The 27054-nt window shown below is 48.8% G+C and overlaps 1 protein-coding gene across 1 annotated transcript in view; it reads right to left on the minus strand.

Moving 5' to 3' along the window:
- The window catches only part of LOC137347980 (parathyroid hormone/parathyroid hormone-related peptide receptor-like), a 143769-nt gene that overhangs the window by 43389 nt on the left and 73326 nt on the right, over window positions 1-27054 (minus strand). The window contains exons 7-9 of the mRNA XM_068013051.1: window positions 4546-4656; window positions 3344-3465; window positions 985-1079 (exon numbers count right to left, since the gene is read on the minus strand). Coding sequence (XP_067869152.1) covers window positions 985-1079; window positions 3344-3465; window positions 4546-4656 — 328 coding nt within the window. The remainder of the gene's footprint in view (window positions 1-984; window positions 1080-3343; window positions 3466-4545; window positions 4657-27054) is intronic.

Below are 27054 nucleotides of genomic sequence, written 5' to 3' on the forward strand. Positions count from 1 at the left end.
CACCCTCCCTCTCTCCCTTGTTCCCACACCCAAGCCCGGCTGTGGGATTTGAAAGTTCTGCCAAATCAGGCATGGTCTGAGGCTCGGGCATGGTCACAGAGTCGCACACAGGATCACTATCGGGGTGGCTCACCTTGAGGCAATTTTTTTTTTACGCGCCTTCCTTCCGCATGGATGTTCCCCCCATCCCACCAGCAGCCGCGGTTACATTTTCCACTGACGCTGACTGCAAGCCCGAGGTTTGGATTCGGGAATGGCACCTCAGCTGCTTGGATTACATTGGTGACTCAGGAGGTCGGGCAGTTTTTTTGTAAGTGCTCCACCTCCTTAGAGTTGTGGCACCGCACACCATCCAATATCCAGAAGAAACGATAGGCAGCGCCCTGGTAAAACTCCAGATATACTGAGTCTCCTGCCGTGGGGGTAATTAGGTGGGGGTGGAAGTGGGGATGCGGGGGTAGCGGTGATTGTGTTAGGAGGGCTCAGGGGATGATTGTGTTGGGGGCGGCTCAGGCAGAGATGATGATGGGGGCTGAGGGGCAGCTGGCTTGTGCTTTTAATGTGAAGCCAGGAGGAGTGGGATTTGCTGCTCCCGATTCCACATTCGGGTAAGTAGTTTTTACAAATTCCTCCTTCTGGTGACAGCCCGCTGGCTGGGTTCCAGGTAACCTAACGTTGCAGTGGGGGCATCAAAGGGGCGTTAGGCCCCTTATTTGCCGAAGCAGAGGGCCTATCGCCTGTTTCAAGTGTGGGCCATGGATGTTTATTTTCTTGCTTCCGTTAATATAGCAAGCAGTGCATTTTGTCTCATAGTGAGGGCAACTCCTGCCCCCACCTGCAGCCCATAGCGGAGGCTCAGTCGTCCACTGAGCACCTGAAAAAACGGGAACGGTCCCATCAAATTTCTACGCCAAAGAATTATTTCTGAAGTAGTCACTGGTGTTATATAGATAAATATTAATGTATTATTGAGCATATTCTTACTTGAAGTAGCTGAGTATAGAAACAGCGCCTAAGAGAGAGATCAAGGAGATGGAGTAACCCACAGTGTATATCAGGTGGAGACGGTCAAACACTTCCTGTGGGAAATAATCAGATGAATGGGCAATCAGCATTCTCAGTCTGAGTGTCACAGAGTAGGTGCTTCAATGCATTCCCAACTTTCCCACTCAGTATTAATCACTAACTCTGCGTCATGGGCCACACTCCCACACTATGTCTGTTTCAAGGGCTAGTTCTCAGCAATGCTCGAACACAGGAGCAATGGGATCTGGGTCTGCAGCCCAAGTCCCACACCAAGAGCAGCCAATAAATAGAAGTCAGTCCCTTCCTCAAATGGGAAAAAACGAAAGCCCCTCATTCAGTTAGTAAATCTTGGTTCAGTTTGTAAATCTTCATTTAGTTAGTAAGTCCTGGTTTAGATTATAAAGTTTGGCTTAGTAACTTTAGTTAGTAAATCTTGGCTTAGTTAGTTTATCCTGGATTAGTTCATAAATCCAGTTTAGTTATAAATCCTGGTTTAGTTTGGAAATTTTGCTTTTTTATTTATTCATGCGGTGTGGGCGTCACTGACAATGTTGTTGTCCATTCCTAATTGCCCTTACAAAGGTGATGGTGAGGCACCTTCTTGAACCGCTGCAGCCCATGTGGTGTAGGTACACCCACAGTGCTGTTAGGAAGGGAGTTCCAGGTAAAGCCTGGCTACACGACCCAAACTCGACTAGACCTGACTACATATGTCGGGTTCGGGTCAGGTCGGGTCGAAATTCCAAGTCCAGCATTCGGGCTCGGGTCAGGTCTGGCTGGATACTGCTTCCGGGAAGTCACAGGATCAGGCTTACCCATGATTCCCCACAACTCCAGCTGCAGGAATTTCCTGCTGCCGGAACAGATGAAGGGTCGGGTTGGGCGGGAAAAAATATGAAAGGGCTCGGGCTCAGGTCGGGTTCAGGTTGGCTGTGGTCGGGTCGGGCCCGGGTTGGGTTTTAATTTTATACCCGAGCCAGGCGGGCTGCTTTGGCCTGGATGGTGTCGAGCTTCTTGAGTGTTGTTGGAGCTGCACCCATCCAGGCAAGTGGAGATTATTCCATCACACTCCTGACTTGTACCTTGTAGATGGTGGACAGGCTTTGGGGAGTCAGGAAGTGAGTTACTCGCCGCAGAATTCCCAGCCTCGGACCTGCTTTTGTAGCCAGGGTATTTATATGGCTACTCCAGTTCAGTTTCTGGTCAATGGTAGCCCCTAGGATGTTGATAGTGGGGGATTCAGCAATGGTAATGCCATTGAACATCAAAGGGAAGATGGTTAGATTCTCTCTTGTTTGAGATGGTCATTGCCTGGCACTTGTGTGGAGCGAATGTTACTTGCCACTTATCAGCCCAAGCCTGGATATTGTCCAGGTCTTGTTGCATTTCTACACGTACTGCTTCAGTATCTGAGGAGTCGAGAATGGTACTGAACATTGTGCAATCATCAGTGAACATCCCCACTTCTGACCTTATGATGGAGGGAAGGTTATTGATGAAGCAGCTGAAGATGGTTGGGCCTAGGACACTACCCTGAGAAACTCCTGCAGTGATGTCCTGGAGCTCAGATGATTGACCTCCAACAACCACAACCATCTTCCTTTGTGCTAGGTATGACTCCAGCCAGCAGAGAGTTTTCCCCCTAATTCCCATTGACTCCAGTTTTTCTAGGGCTCCTTGATGCCATACTCAGTCACTCTCATCTCTTGAGTTCAGCTATTTTATCCATGTTTGGACCAAGGCTGTAATGAGGTCAGGAGCTGAGGGGCCCTGGCGGAACCCAAACTGAGCATCACTGAGCAGGTAATTGCTAAGCAAGTGCTGCTTGATAGCATTGTCAGTCTTGGTTAGTTAGTAAATCCTGGGTTCATTAGTAAATCTTGGTTAAAGTTAACAAATCCTGCTTTGATTTTTGATGTTTTTTTTAGATTTGATTTAGAGATACAGCACTGACACAGGCCATTCGGCCCACCGAGTCTGTGCCGACCATTAACCACCCATTTATACTAATCCTACACATTCCTACCACATCCTCACCTGTCCCTATATTCCCCTACCACCTACCTACACTAGGGGCAATTTATAATGGCCAATTTACCTATCAACCTGCAAGTCTTTTGGCTGTGGGAGGAAACCGGAGCACCCGGAGGAAACCCACGCAGACACAGGGAGAACTTGCAAACTCCACACAGGCAGTACCCAGAATCGAACCCGGGTGCCTGGAGCTGTGAGGCTGCGGTGCTAACCACTGTGCCACTGTGCTTTAGTTAGTAACTCTTGGTTAAATTCTTAACTGGGTTGTTTTTCTGCTGTCTACCTTTTGGTACCAGTGGTCAGGCAGCAGGAACTTGGTACACTCGGTGTAGTTTGCCCAGGTTCTGTTAATGCTGGGAACCAGCTCCCAGTCCCCGTGTATGTTGCACTTGCGATAGGCACGTCCTGTCAGAAGGAAGGCAACATTTAAAGTTATTGTACAGGTATGGATGCAGGTTTTCAGCCCTCCAGTTCCACTGAATAACCTCCAGCAGCACCCTCTGATTCACTGCCCCTCAAACAGCTCCTGGATCCACCCGCTCTCCAAACCAGTTGATCACTGGTTCCGAGACTCTCTAAGCTGACTCCTCAATGGCCTCATGTTGACTTCACCCCATCACAGGGCCTCAGACTTTAACTCAGGACAGATCACCTCCTCTTTGTGTCCACTCATGTGCACATTTTCAATGTCATTCTGAACCCGAGCCTATTAATTCTATCTTTCTTTTTCTTTCTCTTCCCTTCACTACTCGGGCACCTTTCTTTTTCCTCTGCTTCCTGCCACCCACTCATGTCTCCTTTCATTTCTCCTTCTTTCTCTCCCCTATCACCATCATAACCTATCATTCCTCTGCCTTCCTGCTCTCCTTCTGCCATTCCAGGTTTAGTGCCCCCTGAATAAGCCTGCAGCCTCCCTCGCTGCCTTTTTTCCTCCAAAGGGGCCATCAAGGTACACCTGCTTATAAGCAACACTCGAACTGCTTCATCTTCCTCTCTCGCTGAGCTTTGCAGTCAGTTCGCCCACTTGGGATTAGGTTCGCCATCCTCCTTGTCATCCTGCAAACCACAGCCACCCCTGTTGCCATGGACTCTGCCAGCAGCTCAATGATCACTGTTCCTCTCTACCTTTCACTTCAGAAAGCTCATCCAGATGGCCAACATCACATCCTTCACCCTACAGAAACCTCAGCTCATCCAAAACACTGTTGTTCATATTCTATCCCACACCAGGTCCCATTCAGCCATGCCCTACTTTGGCCCCCAGTCCTCAAAGCACAACTTTAAAATTTTCATCCTTAGGTTTAAATCTTTTCATGACCTCATCCCTCCCCATCACTCTAATCTCCTCCCAGTGTGCAACCTCCACAAACTGCACATTTCTCCAATTCTGGCCTCTTTTGCATCTCCCGCTCCCTTTGCTCACAGTCATTGCGACAGAGAACATGATTACAGTCAGTGTGAGCGGACTCGAGTCTGAGCAGTTACCTCTGTGGTTAAAATCATAAATGTATTCCGGACAGGTGACTGAGATGCTGTGGTTGGGCGTCCCCATGGGCCAACATACGATGCCATCCCACTCAGGCCTGCAACTGACACCTGCACAAACGCAAAAACACCAAATAATATGTGATATATCGGCAGGTCACAGAGTGGTTAATGATCAAGTACAAAGATAAATCAAGCAGAATGGGGGATGTCGGGTGGGAGGGAAAGGTCAGACAGCAGCCTTGGCCAGAAGTAAAGGAGCACGCAGCACCAGAAGCCTGCAGTGAATACTGGAAATGTGTCTCTCGAAAGATCACTTCATGTTCATCAATCCCACAGCCCCAGCACTCAAACAACCAAAGCTCCATGCACCGTGTTCTCCAAACCATATCCCTGTACAACCATGTTCTATTATCTGCACTCCCAGCTCCCCAATTCACAGACTCTCTCTCCTGAACCATTTCCTCAATTCACAGACTCTCTCTCCTGAACCATTTCCCCAATTCACAGACTCTCTCTCCTGAACCATCTCCCCAATTCACAGACTCTCTCTCCTGAACCATCTCCCCAATTCACAGACTCTCTCTCCTGAACCATCTCCCCAACTCACAGACTCTCTCTCCTGAACCATCTCCCCAATTCACAGACTCTCTCTCCTGAGCCATCTCCCCAATTCACAGACTCTCTCTCCTGAACCACCTCCCCAATTCACAGACTCTCTCTCCTGAACCATTTCCCCAATTCACAGACTGTGTCTCCAGAACCATTTCCCCAATTCACAGACTCTCTCTCCTGAACCATTTCCTCAATTCACAGACTCTCTCTCCTGAACCATCTCCCCAATTCACAGACTACCTCTCCTGAACCATCTCCCCAATTCACAGACTCTCTCTCCTGAACCATCTCCCCAATTCACAAACTCTCTCTCCTAAACCATTTCCTCAATTCACAGACTCTCTCTCCTGAACCATTTCCCCAATTCACAGACTCTCTCTCCTGAACCATCTCCCCAATTCACAGACTCTCTCTCCTGAACCATCTCCCCAATTCACAGACTCTCTCTCCTGAACCATCTCCCCAATTCACAGACTCTCTCTCCTGAACCATTTCCCCAATTCACAGACTCTCTCTCCTGAAGCATCTCCCCAATTCACAGACTCTCTCTTCTGAACCATTTCCCCAATTCACAGACTCTCTCTCCTGAACCATCTCCCCAACTCACAGACTCTCTCTCCTGAACCATCTCCCCAATTCACAGACTCTCTCTGTCCTGAACCATCTCCCCAATTCACAGACTCTCTGTCCTGAACCATCTCCCCAATTCACAGACTCTCTCTCCTGAACCATCTCCCCAATTCACAGACTCTCTCTCCTGAACCATCTCCCCAATTCACAGACTCTCTCTCCTGAACCATCTCCCCAATTCACAGACTCTCTCTCCTGAACCATCTCCCCAATTCACAGACTCTCTCTGTCCTGAACCATCTCCCCAATTCACAGACTCTCTCTCCTGAACCATCTCCCCAATTCACAGACTCTCTCGCCTGAACCATCTCCCCAATTCACAGACTCTCTCGCCTGAACCATCTCCCCAATTCACAGACTCTCTCTCCTGAACCATCTCCCCAATTCACAGACTCTCTCTCCTGAACCATCTCCCCAATTCACAGACTGTCTCTCCTGAACCATTTCCATAATTCACAGACTCTCTCTCCTGAACCATCTCCCCAATTCACAGACTCTCTCTCCTGAACCATCTCCCCAATTCACAGACTCTCTCTCCTGAACCATCTCCCCAATTCACAGACTCTCTGTCCTGAACCACCTCCCCAATTCACAGACTCTCTCTCCTGAACCATTTCCCCAATTCACAGACTGTCTCTCCTGAACCATTTCCCCAATTCACAGACTCTCTCTCCTGAACCATTTCCCCAATTCACAGACTCTCTCTCCTGAACCACCTCCCCAATTCACAGACTCTCTCTCCTGAACCATTTCCCCAATTCACAGACACTCTCTCCTGAACAATTTCCTCAATTCACAGACTCTCTCTCCTGAGCCATCTCCCCAATTCACAGACTCTCCCTCCTGAACCATCTCCCCAACTCACAGACTCTCTCTCCTGAACCATCTCCCCAATTCACAAACTCTCTCTCCTGAACCATTTCCTCAATTCACAGACTCTCTCTCCTGAACCATTTCCCCAATTCACAGACTCTCTCTCCTGAACCATCTCCCCAATTCACAAACTCTCTCTCCTGAACCATTTCCTCAATTCACAGACTCTCTCTCCTGAACAATTTCCTCAATTCACAGACTCTCTCTCCTGAGCCATCTCCCCAATTCACAGACTCTCCCTCCTGAACCATCTCCCCAACTCACAGACTCTCTCTCCTGAACCACCTCCCAAATTCACAGACTCTCTCTCCTGAACCATCTCCCCAATTCACAGACTCTCTCTCCTGAACCATCTCCCCAATTCACAGACTCTCTCTCCTGAACCATCTCCCCAATTCACAGACTCTCTCTCCTGAACCATTTCCCCAACTCACAGACTCTCTCTCCTGAACCATCTCCCCAATTCACAGACTCTCTCTCCTGAACCATCTCCCCAATTCACAGACTCTCTCTCCTGAACCATTTCCCCAATTCACAGACTCTCTCTCCTGAACCATCTCCCCAATTCACAGACTCTCTCTCCTGAACCATCTCCCCAACTCACAGACTCTCTCTCCTGAACCATCTCCCCAATTCACAGACTCTCTCTCCTGAACCATCTCCCCAATTCACAGACTCTCTCTCCTGAACCATTTCCTCAATTCACAGACTCTCTCTCCTGAACCATCTCCCCAACTCACAGACTCTCTCTCCTGAACCATCTCCCCAATTCACAGACTCTCTCTCCTGAACCATCTCCCCAATTCACAGACTCTCTCTCCTGAACCATCTCCCCAATTCACAGACTCTCTCTGTCCTGAACCATCTCCCCAATTCACAGACTCTCTGTCCTGAACCATCTCCCCAATTCACAGACTCTCTCTCCTGAACCATCTCCCCAATTCACAGACTCTCTCTCCTGAACCATCTCCCCAATTCACAGACTCTCTCTCCTGAACCATCTCCCCAATTCACAGACTCTCTCTCCTGAACCATCTCCCCAATTCACAGACTCTCTCTGTCCTGAACCATCTCCTCAATTCACAGACTCTCTCTCCTGAACCATCTCCCCAATTCACAGACTCTCTCGCCTGAACCATCTCCCCAATTCACAGACTCTCTCGCCTGAACCATCTCCCCAATTCACAGACTCTCTCTCCTGAACCATCTCCCCAATTCACAGACTCTCTCTCCTGAACCATCTCCCCAATTCACAGACTCTCTCTCCTGAACCATCTCCCCAATTCACAGACTCTCTCGCCTGAACCATCTCCCCAATTCACAGACTCTCTCTCCTGAACCATCTCCCCAATTCACAGACTCTCTCGCCTGAACCATCTCCCCAATTCACAGACTGTCTCTCCTGAACCATTTCCATAATTCACAGACTCTCTCTCCTGAACCATCTCCCCAATTCACAGACTCTCTCTCCTGAACCATCTCCCCAATTCACAGACTCTCTCTCCTGAACCATCTCCCCAATTCACAGACTCTCTGTCCTGAACCACCTCCCCAATTCACAGACTCTCTCTCCTGAACCATTTCCCCAATTCACAGACTGTCTCTCCTGAACCATTTCCCCAATTCACAGACTCTCTCTCCTGAACCATTTCCCCAATTCACAGACTCTCTCTCCTGAACCACCTCCCCAATTCACAGACTCTCTCTCCTGAACCATTTCCCCAATTCACAGACACTCTCTCCTGAACAATTTCCTCAATTCACAGACTCTCTCTCCTGAGCCACCTCCCCAATTCACAGACTCTCCCTCCTGAACCATCTCCCCAACTCACAGACTCTCTCTCCTGAACCATCTCCCCAATTCACAAACTCTCTCTCCTGAACCATTTCCTCAATTCACAGACTCTCTCTCCTGAACCATTTCCCCAATTCACAGACTCTCTCTCCTGAAACATCTCCCCAATTCACAAACTCTCTCTCCTGAACCATTTCCTCAATTCACAGACTCTCTCTCCTGAACAATTTCCTCAATTCACAGACTCTCTCTCCTGAGCCAACTCCCCAATTCACAGACTCTCCCTCCTGAACCATCTCCCCAACTCACAGACTCTCTCTCCTGAACCACCTCCCAAATTCACAGACTCTCTCTCCTGAACCATCTCCCCAATTCACAGACTCTCTCTCCTGAACCATCTCCCCAATTCACAGACTCTCTCTCCTGAACCATCTCCCCAATTCACAGACTCTCTCTCCTGAACCATTTCCCCAACTCACAGACTCTCTCTCCTGAACCATCTCCCCAATTCACAGACTCTCTCTCCTGAACCATCTCCCCAATTCACAGACTCTCTCTCCTGAACCATTTCCCCAATTCACAGACTCTCTCTCCTGAACCATCTCCCCAATTCACAGACTCTCTCTCCTGAACCATCTCCCCAACTCACAGACTCTCTCTCCTGAACCATCTCCCCAATTCACAGACTCTCTCTCCTGAACCATCTCCCCAATTCACAGACTCTCTCTCCTGAACCATTTCCTCAATTCACAGACTCTCTCTCCTGAACCATCTCCCCAACTCACAGACTCTCTCTCCTGAACCATCTCCCCAATTCACAGACTCTCTCTCCTGAACCATCTCCCCAATTCACAGACTCTCTCTCCTGAACCATTTCCTCAATTCACAGACTCTCTCTCCTGAACCATCTCCCCAATTCACAGACTCTCTCTCCTGAACCATCTCCCCAATTCACAGACTCTCTCTCCTGAACCATCTCCCCAATTCACAGACTCTCTCTCCTGAACCATTTCCCCAATTCACAGACTCTCTCTCCTGAACCACCTCCCCAATTCACAGACTCTCTCTCCTGAACCATCTCCCCAATTCACAGACTCTCTCTCCTGAACCATTTCCCCAATTCACAGACTATCTCTCCTGAACCATTTCCCCAATACACAGACTGTCTCTCCTGAACCATTTCCCCAACTCACAGACTATCTCTCCTGAACCATCTCCCCAATTCACAGACTCTCTCTCCTGAACCATCTCCCCAATTCACAGACTCTCTCTCCTGAACCATCTCCCCAATTCACAGACTCTCTCTCCTGAACAATTTCCTCAATTCACAGACTATCTCTCCTGAGCCATCTCCCCAATTCACAGACTCTCCCTCCTGAACCATCTCCCCAACTCACAGACTCTCTCTCCTGAACCACCTCCCCAATTCACAGACTCTCCCTCCTGAACCATCTCCCCAATTCACAAACTCTCTCTCCTGAACCATTTCCTCAATTCACTGACTCTCTCTCCTGAACCATCTCCCCAATTCACAGACTCTCTCTCCTGAACCATCTCCCCAATTCACAGACTCTCTCTCCTGAACCATCTCCCCAATTCACAGACTCTCTCTCCTGAACCATCTCCCCAATTCACAGACTCTCTCTCCTGAACCATCTCCCCAATTCACATACTATCTCTCCTGAACCATCTCCCCAATTCACAGACTCTCTCTCCTGAACCATCTCCCCAATTCACAGACTCTCTGTCCTGAACCACCTCCCCAATTCACAGACTCTCTCTCCTGAACCATTTCCCCAATTCACAGACTGTCTCTCCTGAACCATTTCCCCAATTCACAGACTCTCTCTCCTGAACCATTTCCCCAATTCACAGACTCTCTCTCCTGAACCACCTCCCCAATTCACAGACTCTCTCTCCTGAACCATTTCCCCAATTCACAGACACTCTCTCCTGAACAATTTCCTCAATTCACAGACTCTCTCTCCTGAGCCATCTCCCCAATTCACAGACTCTCCCTCCTGAACCATCTCCCCAACTCACAGACTCTCTCTCCTGAACCATCTCCCCAATTCACAAACTCTCTCTCCTGAACCATTTCCTCAATTCACAGACTCTCTCTCCTGAACCATTTCCCCAATTCACAGACTCTCTCTCCTGAACCATCTCCCCAATTCACAAACTCTCTCTCCTGAACCATTTCCTCAATTCACAGACTCTCTCTCCTGAACAATTTCCTCAATTCACAGACTCTCTCTCCTGAGCCATCTCCCCAATTCACAGACTCTCCCTCCTGAACCATCTCCCCAACTCACAGACTCTCTCTCCTGAACCACCTCCCAAATTCACAGACTCTCTCTCCTGAACCATCTCCCCAATTCACAGACTCTCTCTCCTGAACCATCTCCCCAATTCACAGACTCTCTCTCCTGAACCATCTCCCCAATTCACAGACTCTCTCTCCTGAACCATTTCCCCAACTCACAGACTCTCTCTCCTGAACCATCTCCCCAATTCACAGACTCTCTCTCCTGAACCATCTCCCCAATTCACAGACTCTCTCTCCTGAACCATTTCCCCAATTCACAGACTCTCTCTCCTGAACCATCTCCCCAATTCACAGACTCTCTCTCCTGAACCATCTCCCCAACTCACAGACTCTCTCTCCTGAACCACCTCCCCAATTCACAGACTCTCCCTCCTGAACCATCTCCCCAATTCACAAACTCTCTCTCCTGAACCATTTCCTCAATTCACTGACTCTCTCTCCTGAACCATCTCCCCAATTCACAGACTCTCTCTCCTGAACCATCTCCCCAATTCACAGACTCTCTCTCCTGAACCATCTCCCCAATTCACAGACTCTCTCTCCTGAACCATCTCCCCAATTCACAGACTCTCTCTCCTGAACCATCTCCCCAATTCACATACTATCTCTCCTGAACCATCTCCCCAATTCACAGACTCTCTCTCCTGAACCATCTCCCCAATTCACAGACTCTCTGTCCTGAACCACCTCCCCAATTCACAGACTCTCTCTCCTGAACCATTTCCCCAATTCACAGACTGTCTCTCCTGAACCATTTCCCCAATTCACAGACTCTCTCTCCTGAACCATTTCCCCAATTCACAGACTCTCTCTCCTGAACCACCTCCCCAATTCACAGACTCTCTCTCCTGAACCATTTCCCCAATTCACAGACACTCTCTCCTGAACAATTTCCTCAATTCACAGACTCTCTCTCCTGAGCCATCTCCCCAATTCACAGACTCTCCCTCCTGAACCATCTCCCCAACTCACAGACTCTCTCTCCTGAACCATCTCCCCAATTCACAAACTCTCTCTCCTGAACCATTTCCTCAATTCACAGACTCTCTCTCCTGAACCATTTCCCCAATTCACAGACTCTCTCTCCTGAACCATCTCCCCAATTCACAAACTCTCTCTCCTGAACCATTTCCTCAATTCACAGACTCTCTCTCCTGAACAATTTCCTCAATTCACAGACTCTCTCTCCTGAGCCATCTCCCCAATTCACAGACTCTCCCTCCTGAACCATCTCCCCAACTCACAGACTCTCTCTCCTGAACCACCTCCCAAATTCACAGACTCTCTCTCCTGAACCATCTCCCCAATTCACAGACTCTCTCTCCTGAACCATCTCCCCAATTCACAGACTCTCTCTCCTGAACCATCTCCCCAATTCACAGACTCTCTCTCCTGAACCATTTCCCCAACTCACAGACTCTCTCTCCTGAACCATCTCCCCAATTCACAGACTCTCTCTCCTGAACCATCTCCCCAATTCACAGACTCTCTCTCCTGAACCATTTCCCCAATTCACAGACTCTCTCTCCTGAACCATCTCCCCAATTCACAGACTCTCTCTCCTGAACCATCTCCCCAACTCACAGACTCTCTCTCCTGAACCATCTCCCCAATTCACAGACTCTCTCTCCTGAACCATCTCCCCAATTCACAGACTCTCTCTCCTGAACCATTTCCTCAATTCACAGACTCTCTCTCCTGAACCATCTCCCCAACTCACAGACTCTCTCTCCTGAACCATCTCCCCAATTCACAGACTCTCTCTCCTGAACCATCTCCCCAATTCACAGACTCTCTCTCCTGAACCATCTCCCCAATTCACAGACTCTCTCTGTCCTGAACCATCTCCCCAATTCACAGACTCTCTGTCCTGAACCATCTCCCCAATTCACAGACTCTCTCTCCTGAACCATCTCCCCAATTCACAGACTCTCTCTCCTGAACCATCTCCCCAATTCACAGACTCTCTCTCCTGAACCATCTCCCCAATTCACAGACTCTCTCTCCTGAACCATCTCCCCAATTCACAGACTCTCTCTGTCCTGAACCATCTCCTCAATTCACAGACTCTCTCTCCTGAACCATCTCCCCAATTCACAGACTCTCTCGCCTGAACCATCTCCCCAATTCACAGACTCTCTCGCCTGAACCATCTCCCCAATTCACAGACTCTCTCTCCTGAACCATCTCCCCAATTCACAGACTCTCTCTCCTGAACCATCTCCCCAATTCACAGACTCTCTCTCCTGAACCATCTCCCCAATTCACAGACTCTCTCGCCTGAACCATCTCCCCAATTCACAGACTCTCTCTCCTGAACCATCTCCCCAATTCACAGACTCTCTCGCCTGAACCATCTCCCCAATTCACAGACTGTCTCTCCTGAACCATTTCCATAATTCACAGACTCTCTCTCCTGAACCATCTCCCCAATTCACAGACTCTCTCTCCTGAACCATCTCCCCAATTCACAGACTCTCTCTCCTGAACCATCTCCCCAATTCACAGACTCTCTGTCCTGAACCACCTCCCCAATTCACAGACTCTCTCTCCTGAACCATTTCCCCAATTCACAGACTGTCTCTCCTGAACCATTTCCCCAATTCACAGACTCTCTCTCCTGAACCATTTCCCCAATTCACAGACTCTCTCTCCTGAACCACCTCCCCAATTCACAGACTCTCTCTCCTGAACCATTTCCCCAATTCACAGACACTCTCTCCTGAACAATTTCCTCAATTCACAGACTCTCTCTCCTGAGCCACCTCCCCAATTCACAGACTCTCCCTCCTGAACCATCTCCCCAACTCACAGACTCTCTCTCCTGAACCATCTCCCCAATTCACAAACTCTCTCTCCTGAACCATTTCCTCAATTCACAGACTCTCTCTCCTGAACCATTTCCCCAATTCACAGACTCTCTCTCCTGAAACATCTCCCCAATTCACAAACTCTCTCTCCTGAACCATTTCCTCAATTCACAGACTCTCTCTCCTGAACAATTTCCTCAATTCACAGACTCTCTCTCCTGAGCCATCTCCCCAATTCACAGACTCTCCCTCCTGAACCATCTCCCCAACTCACAGACTCTCTCTCCTGAACCACCTCCCAAATTCACAGACTCTCTCTCCTGAACCATCTCCCCAATTCACAGACTCTCTCTCCTGAACCATCTCCCCAATTCACAGACTCTCTCTCCTGAACCATCTCCCCAATTCACAGACTCTCTCTCCTGAACCATTTCCCCAACTCACAGACTCTCTCTCCTGAACCATCTCCCCAATTCACAGACTCTCTCTCCTGAACCATCTCCCCAATTCACAGACTCTCTCTCCTGAACCATTTCCCCAATTCACAGACTCTCTCTCCTGAACCATCTCCCCAATTCACAGACTCTCTCTCCTGAACCATCTCCCCAACTCACAGACTCTCTCTCCTGAACCATCTCCCCAATTCACAGACTCTCTCTCCTGAACCATCTCCCCAATTCACAGACTCTCTCTCCTGAACCATTTCCTCAATTCACAGACTCTCTCTCCTGAACCATCTCCCCAACTCACAGACTCTCTCTCCTGAACCATCTCCCCAATTCACAGACTCTCTCTCCTGAACCATCTCCCCAATTCACAGACTCTCTCTCCTGAACCATTTCCTCAATTCACAGACTCTCTCTCCTGAACCATCTCCCCAATTCACAGACTCTCTCTCCTGAACCATCTCCCCAATTCACAGACTCTCTCTCCTGAACCATCTCCCCAATTCACAGACTCTCTCTCCTGAACCATTTCCCCAATTCACAGACTCTCTCTCCTGAACCACCTCCCCAATTCACAGACTCTCTCTCCTGAACCATCTCCCCAATTCACAGACTCTCTCTCCTGAACCATTTCCCCAATTCACAGACTATCTCTCCTGAACCATTTCCCCAATACACAGACTGTCTCTCCTGAACCATTTCCCCAACTCACAGACTATCTCTCCTGAACCATCTCCCCAATTCACAGACTCTCTCTCCTGAACCATCTCCCCAATTCACAGACTCTCTCTCCTGAACCATCTCCCCAATTCACAGACTCTCTCTCCTGAACAATTTCCTCAATTCACAGACTATCTCTCCTGAGCCATCTCCCCAATTCACAGACTCTCCCTCCTGAACCATCTCCCCAACTCACAGACTCTCTCTCCTGAACCACCTCCCCAATTCACAGACTCTCCCTCCTGAACCATCTCCCCAATTCACAAACTCTCTCTCCTGAACCATTTCCTCAATTCACTGACTCTCTCTCCTGAACCATCTCCCCAATTCACAGACTCTCTCTCCTGAACCATCTCCCCAATTCACAGACTCTCTCTCCTGAACCATCTCCCCAATTCACAGACTCTCTCTCCTGAACCATCTCCCCAATTCACAGACTCTCTCTCCTGAACCATCTCCCCAATTCACATACTATCTCTCCTGAACCATCTCCCCAATTCACAGACTCTCTCTCCTGAACCATCTCCCCAATTCACAGACTCTCTCTCCTGAACCATCTCCCCAATTCACAGACTCTCTCTCCTGAACCATCTCCCCAATTCACAGACTCTCTCTCCTGAACCACCTCCCCAATTCACAGACTCTCTCTCCTGAACCATTTCCCCAATTCACAGACTGTGTCTCCAGAACCATTTCCCCAATTCACAGACTCTCTCTCCTGAACCACCTCCCCAATTCACAGACTCTCTCTCCTGAACCATTTCCCCAATTCACAGACTGTGTCTCCTGAACCATTTCCCCAATTCACAGACTCTCTCTCCTGAACCATCTCCCCAATTCACAGACTCTCTCTCCTGAACCAGCTCCCCAATTCACAGACTCTCTCTCCTGAACCATTTCCCCAATTCACAGACTCTCTCTCCTGAACCATTTCGCCAATTCACAGACTATCTCTATTGAACCATCTCCCCAATTCACAGACTACCTTTCCTGAACCATTTCCCCAATTCACAGACTCTCTCTCCTGAACCATCTCCCCAATTCACAGACTCTCTCTCCTGAACCATCTCCCCAATTCACAGACTCTCTCTCCTGAACCATCTCCCAAATTCACAGACTCTCTCTCCTGAACCATCTCCCCAATTCACATACTATCTCTCCTGAACCACCTCCCCAATTCACAGACTCTCTCTCCTGAACCATTTCCTCAATTCACAGACTCTCTCTCCTGAACCATCTCCCCAATTCACAGACTACCTCTCCTGAACCATCTCCCCAATTCACAGACTCTCTCTCCTGAACCATCTCCCCAATTCACAAACTCTCTCTCCTGAACCATTTCCTCAATTCACAGACTCTCTCTCCTGAACCATTTCCCCAATTCACAGACTCTCTCTCCTGAACCATCTCCCCAATTCACAGACTCTCTCTCCTGAACCATTTCCCCAATTCACAGACTCTCTCTCCTGAAGCATCTCCCCAATTCACAGACTCTCTCTCCTGAACCATCTCCCCAATTCACAGACTCTCTCTCCTGAACCATCTCCCCAATTCACAGACTCTCTCTCCTGAACCATCTCCCCAATTCACATACTATCTCTCCTGAACCATCTCCCCAATTCACAGACTCTCTCTCCTGAACCATCTCCCCAATTCACAGACTCTCTCTCCTGAACCATCTCCCCAATTCACAGACTCTCTCTCCTGAACCATCTCCCCAATTCACAGACTCTCTCTCCTGAACCAGCTCCCCAATTCACAGACTCTCTCTCCTGAACCATTTCCCCAATTCACAGACTGTGTCTCCAGAACCATTTCCCCAATTCACAGACTCTCTCTCCTGAACCACCTCCCCAATTCACAGACTCTCTCTCCTGAACCATTTCCCCAATTCACAGACTGTGTCTCCTGAACCATTTCCCCAATTCACAGACTCTCTCTCCTGAACCATCTCCCCAATTCACAGACTCTCTCTCCTGAACCAGCTCCCCAATTCACAGACTCTCTCTCCTGAACCATTTCCCCAATTCACAGACTCTCTCTCCTGAACCATTTCGCCAATTCACAGACTATCTCTATTGAACCATCTCCCCAATTCACAGACTACCTTTCCTGAACCATTTCCCCAATTCACAGACTCTCTCTCCTGAACCATCTCCCCAATTCACAGACTCTCTCTCCTGAACCATCTCCCCAATTCACAGACTCTCTCTCCTGAACCATCTCCCAAATTCACAGACTCTCTCTCCTGAACCATCTCCCCAATTCACATACTATCTCTCCTGAACCACCTCCCCAATTCACAGACTCTCTCTCCTGAACCATTTCCTCAATTCACAGACTCTCTCTCCTGAACCATCTCCCCAATTCACAGACTACCTCTCCTGAACCATCTCCCCAATTCACAGACTCTCTCTCCTGAACCATCTCCCCAATTCACAAACTCTCTCTCCTGAACCATTTCCTCAATTCACAGACTCTCTCTCCTGAACCATTTCCCCAATTCACAGACTCTCTCTCCTGAACCATCTCCCCAATTCACAGACTCTCTCTCCTGAACCATTTCCCCAATTCACAGACTCTCTCTCCTGAAGCATCTCCCCAATTCACAAACACTCTCTCCTGAACCATTTCCTCAATTCACAGACTCTCTCTCCTGAACCATTTCCCCAATTCACAGACTCTCTCTCCTGAACCATCTCCCCAATTCACAGACTCTCTCTCCTGAACCATTTCCCCAATTCACAGACTCTCTCTACTGAAGCATCTCCGCAATTCACAGACTCTCTCTTCTGAACCATCTCCCCAATTCACAGACTGTCTCTCCTGAACCATCTCCCCAATTCACAGACTCTCTCTCCTGAACCATCTCCCCAACTCACTGACTCTCTCTCCTGAACCATCTCCCCAATTCACAGACTCTCTCTCCTGAACCATTTCCTCAATTCACAGACTCTCTCTCCTGAACCATCTCCCCAATTCACAGACTACCTCTCCTGAACCATCTCCCCAATTCACAGACTCTCTCTCCTGAACCATCTCCCCAATTCACAAACTCTCTCTCCTGAACCATTTCCTCAATTCACAGACTCTCTCTCCTGAACCATTTCCCCAATTCACAGACTCTCTCTCCTGAACCATCTCCACAATTCACAGACTCTCTCTCCTGAACCATTTCCCCAATTCACAGACTCTCTCTCATGAAGCATCTCCGCAATTCACAGACTCTCTCTTCTGAACCATCTCCCCAATTCACAGACTGCCTCTCCTGAACCATCTCCCCAATTCACAGACTCTCTCTCCTGAACCATCTCCCCAACTCACTGACTCTCTCTCCTGAACCATCTCCCCAATTCACAGACTCTCTCTCCTGAGCCATCTCCCCAATTCACAGACTCTCTCTCCTGAACCATTTCCCCAATTCACAGACTCTCTCTCCTGAACCATCTCCCCAATTCACAGACTCTCTCTCCTGAACCATCTCCCCAATTCACAGACTCTCTCTCCTGAACCATCTCCCCAACTCACAGACTCTCTCTCCTGAACCATCTCCCCAATTCACAGACTCTCTCTCCAGAACCATCTCCCCAATTCACAGACTCTCTCTCCTGAACCATTTCCTCAATTCACAGACTCTCTCTCCTGAACTATCTCCCCAATTCACAGACGAATTCTCCTGAACCATCTCCCCAATTCACAGACTCTCTCTCCTGAACCATCTCTCCAATTCACAGACTCTCTCTCCTGAACCATTTCCCCAATTCACAGACTCTCTCTCCTGAACCATTTCCCCAACTCACAGACTCTCTCTCCTGAACCATCTCCCCAATTCACAGACTCTCTCTCCTGAACCATCTCCCCAATTCACAGACTCTCTCTCCTGAACCATTTCCCCAACTCACAGACTCTCTCTCCTGAACCATCTCCCCAATTCACAAACTCTCTCTCCTGAACCATTTCCTCAATTCACAGACTCTCTCTCCTGAACCATTTCCCCAATTCACAGACTCTCTCTCCTGAACCATCTCCCCAATTCACAAACTCTCTCTCCTGAACCATTTCCTCAATTCACAGACTCTCTCTCCTGAACAATTTCCTCAATTCACAGACTCTCTCTCCTGAGCCATCTCCCCAATTCACAGACTCTCCCTCCTGAACCATCTCCCCAACTCACAGACTCTCTCTCCTGAACCACCTCCCAAATTCACAGACTCTCTCTCCTGAACCATCTCCCCAATTCACAGACTCTCTCTCCTGAACCATCTCCCCAATTCATAGACTCTCTCTCCTGAACCATCTCCCCAATTCACAGACTCTCTCTCCTGAACCATTTCCCCAACTCACAGACTCTCTCTCCTGAACCATCTCCCCAATTCACAGACTCTCTCTCCTGAACCATCTCCCCAATTCACAGACTCTCTCTCCTGAACCATTTCCCCAATTCACAGACTCTCTCTCCTGAACCATCTCCCCAATTCACAGACTCTCTCTCCTGAACCATCTCCCCAACTCACAGACTCTCTCTCCTGAACCATCTCCCCAATTCACAGACTCTCTCTCCTGAACCATCTCCCCAATTCACAGACTCTCTCTCCTGAACCATTTCCTCAATTCACAGACTCTCTCTCCTGAACCATCTCCCCAACTCACAGACTCTCTCTCCTGAACCATCTCCCCAATTCACAGACTCTCTCTCCTGAACCATCTCCCCAATTCACAGACTCTCTCTCCTGAACCATTTCCTCAATTCACAGACTCTCTCTCCTGAACCATCTCCCCAATTCACAGACTCTCTCTCCTGAACCATCTCCCCAATTCACAGACTCTCTCTCCTGAACCATCTCCCCAATTCACAGACTCTCTCTCCTGAACCATTTCCCCAATTCACAGACTCTCTCTCCTGAACCACCTCCCCAATTCACAGACTCTCTCTCCTGAACCATCTCCCCAATTCACAGACTCTCTCTCCTGAACCATTTCCCCAATTCACAGACTATCTCTCCTGAACCATTTCCCCAATACACAGACTGTCTCTCCTGAACCATTTCCCCAACTCACAGACTATCTCTCCTGAACCATCTCCCCAATTCACAGACTCTCTCTCCTGAACCATCTCCCCAATTCACAGACTCTCTCTCCTGAACCATCTCCCCAATTCACAGACTCTCTCTCCTGAACAATTTCCTCAATTCACAGACTATCTCTCCTGAGCCATCTCCCCAATTCACAGACTCTCCCTCCTGAACCATCTCCCCAACTCACAGACTCTCTCTCCTGAACCACCTCCCCAATTCACAGACTCTCCCTCCTGAACCATCTCCCCAATTCACAAACTCTCTCTCCTGAACCATTTCCTCAATTCACTGACTCTCTCTCCTGAACCATCTCCCCAATTCACAGACTCTCTCTCCTGAACCATCTCCCCAATTCACAGACTCTCTCTCCTGAACCATCTCCCCAATTCACAGACTCTCTCTCCTGAACCATCTCCCCAATTCACAGACTCTCTCTCCTGAACCATCTCCCCAATTCACATACTATCTCTCCTGAACCATCTCCCCAATTCACAGACTCTCTCTCCTGAACCATCTCCCCAATTCACAGACTCTCTCTCCTGAACCATCTCCCCAATTCACAGACTCTCTCTCCTGAACCATCTCCCCAATTCACAGACTCTCTCTCCTGAACCACCTCCCCAATTCACAGACTCTCTCTCCTGAACCATTTCCCCAATTCACAGACTGTGTCTCCAGAACCATTTCCCCAATTCACAGACTCTCTCTCCTGAACCACCTCCCCAATTCACAGACTCTCTCTCCTGAACCATTTCCCCAATTCACAGACTGTGTCTCCTGAACCATTTCCCCAATTCACAGACTCTCTCTCCTGAACCACCTCCCCAATTCACAGACCCTCTCTCCTGAACCATCTCCCCAATTCACAGACTCTCTCTCCTGAACCAGCTCCCCAATTCACAGACTCTCTCTCCTGAACCATTTCCCCAATTCACAGACTCTCTCTCCTGAACCATTTCGCCAATTCACAGACTATCTCTATTGAACCATCTCCCCAATTCACAGACTACCTTTCCTGAACCATTTCCCCAATTCACAGACTCTCTCTCCTGAACCATCTCCCCAATTCACAGACTCTCTCTCCTGAACCATCTCCCCAATTCACAGACTCTCTCTCCTGAACCATCTCCCCAATTCACAGACTCTCTCTCCTGAACCATCTCCCCAATTCACATACTATCTCTCCTGAACCACCTCCCCAATTCACAGACTCTCTCTCCTGAACCATTTCCTCAATTCACAGACTCTCTCTCCTGAACCATCTCCCCAATTCACAGACTACCTCTCCTGAACCATCTCCCCAATTCACAGACTCTCTCTCCTGAACCATCTCCCCAATTCACAAACTCTCTCTCCTGAACCATTTCCTCAATTCACAGACTCTCTCTCCTGAACCATTTCCCCAATTCACAGACTCTCTCTCCTGAACCATCTCCCCAATTCACAGACTCTCTCTCCTGAACCATTTCCCCAATTCACAGACTCTCTCTCCTGAAGCATCTCCCCAATTCACAAACTCTCTCTCCTGAACCATTTCCTCAATTCACAGACTCTCTCTCCTGAACCATTTCCCCAATTCACAGACTCTCTCTCCTGAACCATCTCCCCAATTCACAGACTCTCTCTCCTGAACCATTTCCCCAATTCACAGACTCTCTCTACTGAAGCATCTCCGCAATTCACAGACTCTCTCTTCTGAACCATCTCCCCAATTCACAGACTGTCTCTCCTGAACCATCTCCCCAATTCACAGACTCTCTCTCCTGAACCATCTCCCCAACTCACTGACTCTCTCTCCTGAACCATCTCCCCAATTCACAGACTCTCTCTCCTGAACCATTTCCTCAATTCACAGACTCTCTCTCCTGAACCATCTCCCCAATTCACAGACTACCTCTCCTGAACCATCTCCCCAATTCACAGACTCTCTCTCCTGAACCATCTCCCCAATTCACAAACTCTCTCTCCTGAACCATTTCCTCAATTCACAGACTCTCTCTCCTGAACCATTTCCCCAATTCACAGACTCTCTCTCCTGAACCATCTCCCCAATTCACAGACTCTCTCTCCTGAACCATTTCCCCAATTCACAGACTCTCTCTCCTGAAGCATCTCCGCAATTCACAGACTCTCTCTTCTGAACCATCTCCCCAATTCACAGACTGTCTCTCCTGAACCATCTCCCCAATTCACAGACTCTCTCTCCTGAACCATCTCCCCAACTCACTGACTCTCTCTCCTGAACCATCTCCCCAATTCACAGACTCTCTCTCCTGAGCCATCTCCCCAATTCACAGACTCTCTCTCCTGAACCATTTCCCCAATTCACAGACTCTCTCTCCTGAACCATCTCCCCAATTCACAGACTCTCTCTCCTGAACCATCTCCCCAATTCACAGACTCTCTCTCCTGAACCATCTCCCCAACTCACAGACTCTCTCTCCTGAACCATCTCCCCAATTCACAGACTCTCTCTCCTGAACCATCTCCCCAATTCACAGACTCTCTCTCCTGAACCATTTCCTCAATTCACAGACTCTCTCTCCTGAACTATCTCCCCAATTCACAGACTAATTCTCCTGAACCATCTCCCCAATTCACAGACTCTCTCTCCTGAACCATCTCTCCAATTCACAGACTCTCTCTCCTGAACCATTTCCCCAATTCACAGACTCTCTCTCCTGAACCATTTCCCCAACTCACAGACTCTCTCTCCTGAACCATCTCCCCAATTCACAGACTCTCTCTCCTGAACCATCTCCCCAATTCACAGACTCTCTCTCCTGAACCATTTCCTCAATTCACAGACTCTCTCTCCTGAACCATCTCCCCAATTCACAGACTCTCTCTCCTGAACCATCTCCCCAATTCACAGACTCTCTCTCCTGAACCATTTCCTCAATTCACAGACTCTCTCTCCTGAACCATTTCCCCAATTCACAGACTCTCTCTCCTGAACCACCTCCCCAATTCACAGACTCTCTCTCCTGAACCATCTCCCCAATTCACAGACTCTCTCTCCTGAACCATTTCCTCAATTCACTGACTCTCTCTCCTGAACCATTTCCCCAATTCACAGACTCTCTCTCCTGAACCATTTCCTCAATTCACAGACTCTCTCTCCTGAACCATTTCCCCAATTCACAGACTCTCTCTCCTGAACCATCTCCCCAATTCACAGACTCTCGCTCCTGAACCATCTCCCCAACTCACAGACTCTCTCTCCTGAACAATCTCCCCAATTCACAGACTCTCTCTCCTGAACCATTTCCCCAATTCACAGACTCTCTCCTGAACCATTTCCTCAATTCACAGACTCTCTCTCCTGAACGATCTCCCCATTTCACAGACTACTTCTCCTGAACCATCTCCCCAATTCACAGACTCTCTCTCCTGAACCATCTCCCCAATTCACAGACTCTCTCTCCTGAACCATTTCCCCAATTAACAGACTCTCTCTCCTGAACCATTTCCCCAACTCACAGACTCTCTCTCCTGAACCATCTCCCCAATTCACAGACTCTCTCTCCTGAACCATCTCCCCAATTCACAGACTCTCTCTCCTGAACCATCTCCCCAATTCACAGACTCTCTCTCCTGAACCATTTCCCCAATTCACAGACTATCTCTCCTGAACCATCTCCCCAATTCACAGACTCTCTCTCCTGAACCATCTCCCCAATTCACAGACTCTCTCTCCTGAACCATCTCCCCAATTCACAGACTCTCTCTCCTGAACCATCTCCCCAATTCACAGACTCTCTCTCCTGAACCATTTCCCCAATTCACAGACTATCTCTCCTGAACCATCTCCCCAATTCACAGAGTCTCTCTCCTGAACCATCTCCCCAATTCACAGACTCTCTCTCCTGAACCATCTCCCCAACTCACAGACTCTCTCTCCTGAACCATCTCCCCAATTCACAGACTCTCTCTCCTGAACCATCTCCCCAATTCACAGACTCTCTCTCCTGAACCATCTCCCCAATTCACAGACTCTCTCTCCTGAACCATTTCCTCAATTCACAGACTCTCTCTCCTGAACCATCTCCCCAATTCACAGACTCTCTCTCCTGAACCATCTCCCCAATTCACAGACTCTCTCTCCTGAACCATCTCCCCAACTCACAGACTCTCTCTCCAGAACCATCTCCCCAATTCACAGACTCTCTCTCCTGAACCATCTCCCCAATTCACAGACTCTCTCTCCTGAACCATTTCCTCAATTCACAGACTCTCTCTCCTGAACCATCTCCCCAATTCACAGACTCTCTCTCCTGAACCATCTACCCAACTCACAGACTCTCTCTCCTGAACCATCTCCCCAATTCACAGACTCTCTCTCCTGAACCATCTCCCCAATTCACAGACTCTCTCTCCTGAACCATTTCCTCAATTCACAGACTCTCTCTCCTGAACTATCTCCCCAATTCACAGACTAATTCTCCTGAACCATCTCCCCAATTCACAGACTCTCTCTCCTGAACCATCTCTCCAATTCACAGACTCTCTCTCCTGAACCATTTCCCCAATTCACAGACTCTCTCTCCTGAACCATTTCCCCAACTCACAGACTCTCTCTCCTGAACCATCTCCCCAATTCACAGACTCTCTCTCCTGAACCATCTCCCCAATTCACAGACTCTCTCTCCTGAACCATTTCCTCAATTCACAGACTCTCTCTCCTGAACCATCTCCCCAATTCACAGACTCTCTCTCCTGAACCATCTCCCCAATTCACAGACTCTCTCTCCTGAACCATTTCCTCAATTCACAGACTCTCTCTCCTGAACCATTTCCCCAATTCACAGACTCTCTCTCCTGAACCACCTCCCCAATTCACAGACTCTCTCTCCTGAACCATCTCCCCAATTCACAGACTCTCTCTCCTGAACCATTTCCTCAATTCACAGACTCTCTCTCCTGAACCATTTCCCCAATTCACAGACTCTCTCTCCTGAACCATTTCCTCAATTCACAGACTCTCTCTCCTGAACCATTTCCCCAATTCACAGACTCTCTCTCCTGAACCATCTCCCCAATTCACAGACTCTCGCTCCTGAACCATCTCCCCAACTCACAGACTCTCTCTCCTGAACAATCTCCCCAATTCACAGACTCTCTCTCCTGAACCATTTCCCCAATTCACAGACTCTCTCCTGAACCATTTCCTCAATTCACAGACTCTCTCTCCTGAACGATCTCCCCATTTCACAGACTACTTCTCCTGAACCATCTCCCCAATTCACAGACTCTCTCTCCTGAACCATCTCCCCAATTCACAGACTCTCTCTCCTGAACCATTTCCCCAATTAACAGACTCTCTCTCCTGAACCATTTCCCCAACTCACAGACTCTCTCTCCTGAACCATCTCCCCAATTCACAGACTCTCTCTCCTGAACCATCTCCCCAATTCACAGACTCTCTCTCCTGAACCATCTCCCCAATTCACAGACTCTCTCTCCTGAACCATTTCCCCAATTCACAGACTATCTCTCCTGAACCATCTCCCCAATTCACAGACTCTCTCTCCTGAACCATCTCCCCAATTCACAGACTCTCTCTCCTGAACCATCTCCCCAATTCACAGACTCTCTCTCCTGAACCATCTCCCCAATTCACAGACTCTCTCTCCTGAACCATTTCCCCAATTCACAGACTATCTCTCCTGAACCATCTCCCCAATTCACAGAGTCTCTCTCCTGAACCATCTCCCCAATTCACAGACTCTCTCTCCTGAACCATCTCCCCAACTCACAGACTCTCTCTCCTGAACCATCTCCCCAATTCACAGACTCTCTCTCCTGAACCATCTCCCCAATTCACAGACTCTCTCTCCTGAACCATCTCCCCAATTCACAGACTCTCTCTCCTGAACCATTTCCTCAATTCACAGACTCTCTCTCCTGAACCATCTCCCCAATTCACAGACTCTCTCTCCTGAACCATCTCCCCAACTCACAGACTCTCTCTCCAGAACCATCTCCCCAATTCACAGACTCTCTCTCCTGAACCATCTCCCCAATTCACAGACTCTCTCTCCTGAACCATTTCCTCAATTCACAGACTCTCTCTCCTGAACCATCTCCCCAATTCACAGACTCTCTCTCCTGAACCATCTCCCCAACTCACAGACTCTCTCTCCTGAACCATCTCCCCAATTCACAGACTCTCTCTCCTGAACCATCTCCCCAATTCACAGACTCTCTCTCCTGAACCATTTCCTCAATTCACAGACTCTCTCTCCTGAACTATCTCCCCAATTCACAGACTAATTCTCCTGAACCATCTCCCCAATTCACAGACTCTCTCTCCTGAACCATCTCTCCAATTCACAGACTCTCTCTCCTGAACCATTTCCCCAATTCACAGACTCTCTCTCCTGAACCATCTCCCCAATTCACAGACTCTCTCTCCTGAACCATCTCCCCAATTCACAGACTCTCTCTCCTGAACCATTTCCTCAATTCACAGACTCTCTCTCCTGAACCATTTCCCCAATTAACAGACTCTCTCTCCTGAACCATCTCCCCAATTCACAGACTACTTCTCCTGAACCATCTCCCCAATTCACAGACTCTCTCTCCTGAACCATCTCCCCAACTCACAGACTCTCTCTCCTGAACCATCTCCCCAATTCACAGACTCTCTCTCCTGAACCATTTCCCCAATTCACAGACTCTCTCTCCTGAACCATTTCCTCAATTCACAGACTCTCTCTCCTGAACCATCTCCCCAATTCACAGACTACTTCTCCTGAACCATCTCCCCAATTCACAGACTCTCTCTCCTGAACCATCTCCCCAATTCACAGACTCTCTCTCCTGAACCATTTCCCCAATTCACAGACTCTCTCTCCTCCACCATTTCCCCAACTCACAGACTCTCTCTCCTGAACCATCTCCCCAATTCACAGACTCTCTCTCCTGAACCATCTCCCCAATTCACAGACTCTCTCTCCTGAACCATTTCCTCAATTCACAGACTCTCTCTCCTGAACCATCTCCCCAATTCACAGACTCTCTCTCCTGAACCATCTCCCCAATTCACAGACTCTCTCTCCTGAACCATCTCCCCAATTCACAGACTCTCTATCCTGAACCATCTCCCCAATTCACAGACTCTCTCTCCTGAACCATCTCCCCAACTCACAGACTCTCTCTCCAGAACCATCTCCCCAATTCACAGACTCTCTCTCCTGAACCATCTCCCCAA

Source organism: Heterodontus francisci, chromosome 33, assembly GCF_036365525.1.
Source record: "Heterodontus francisci isolate sHetFra1 chromosome 33, sHetFra1.hap1, whole genome shotgun sequence".
Lineage (NCBI taxonomy): Eukaryota > Metazoa > Chordata > Chondrichthyes > Heterodontiformes > Heterodontidae > Heterodontus > Heterodontus francisci.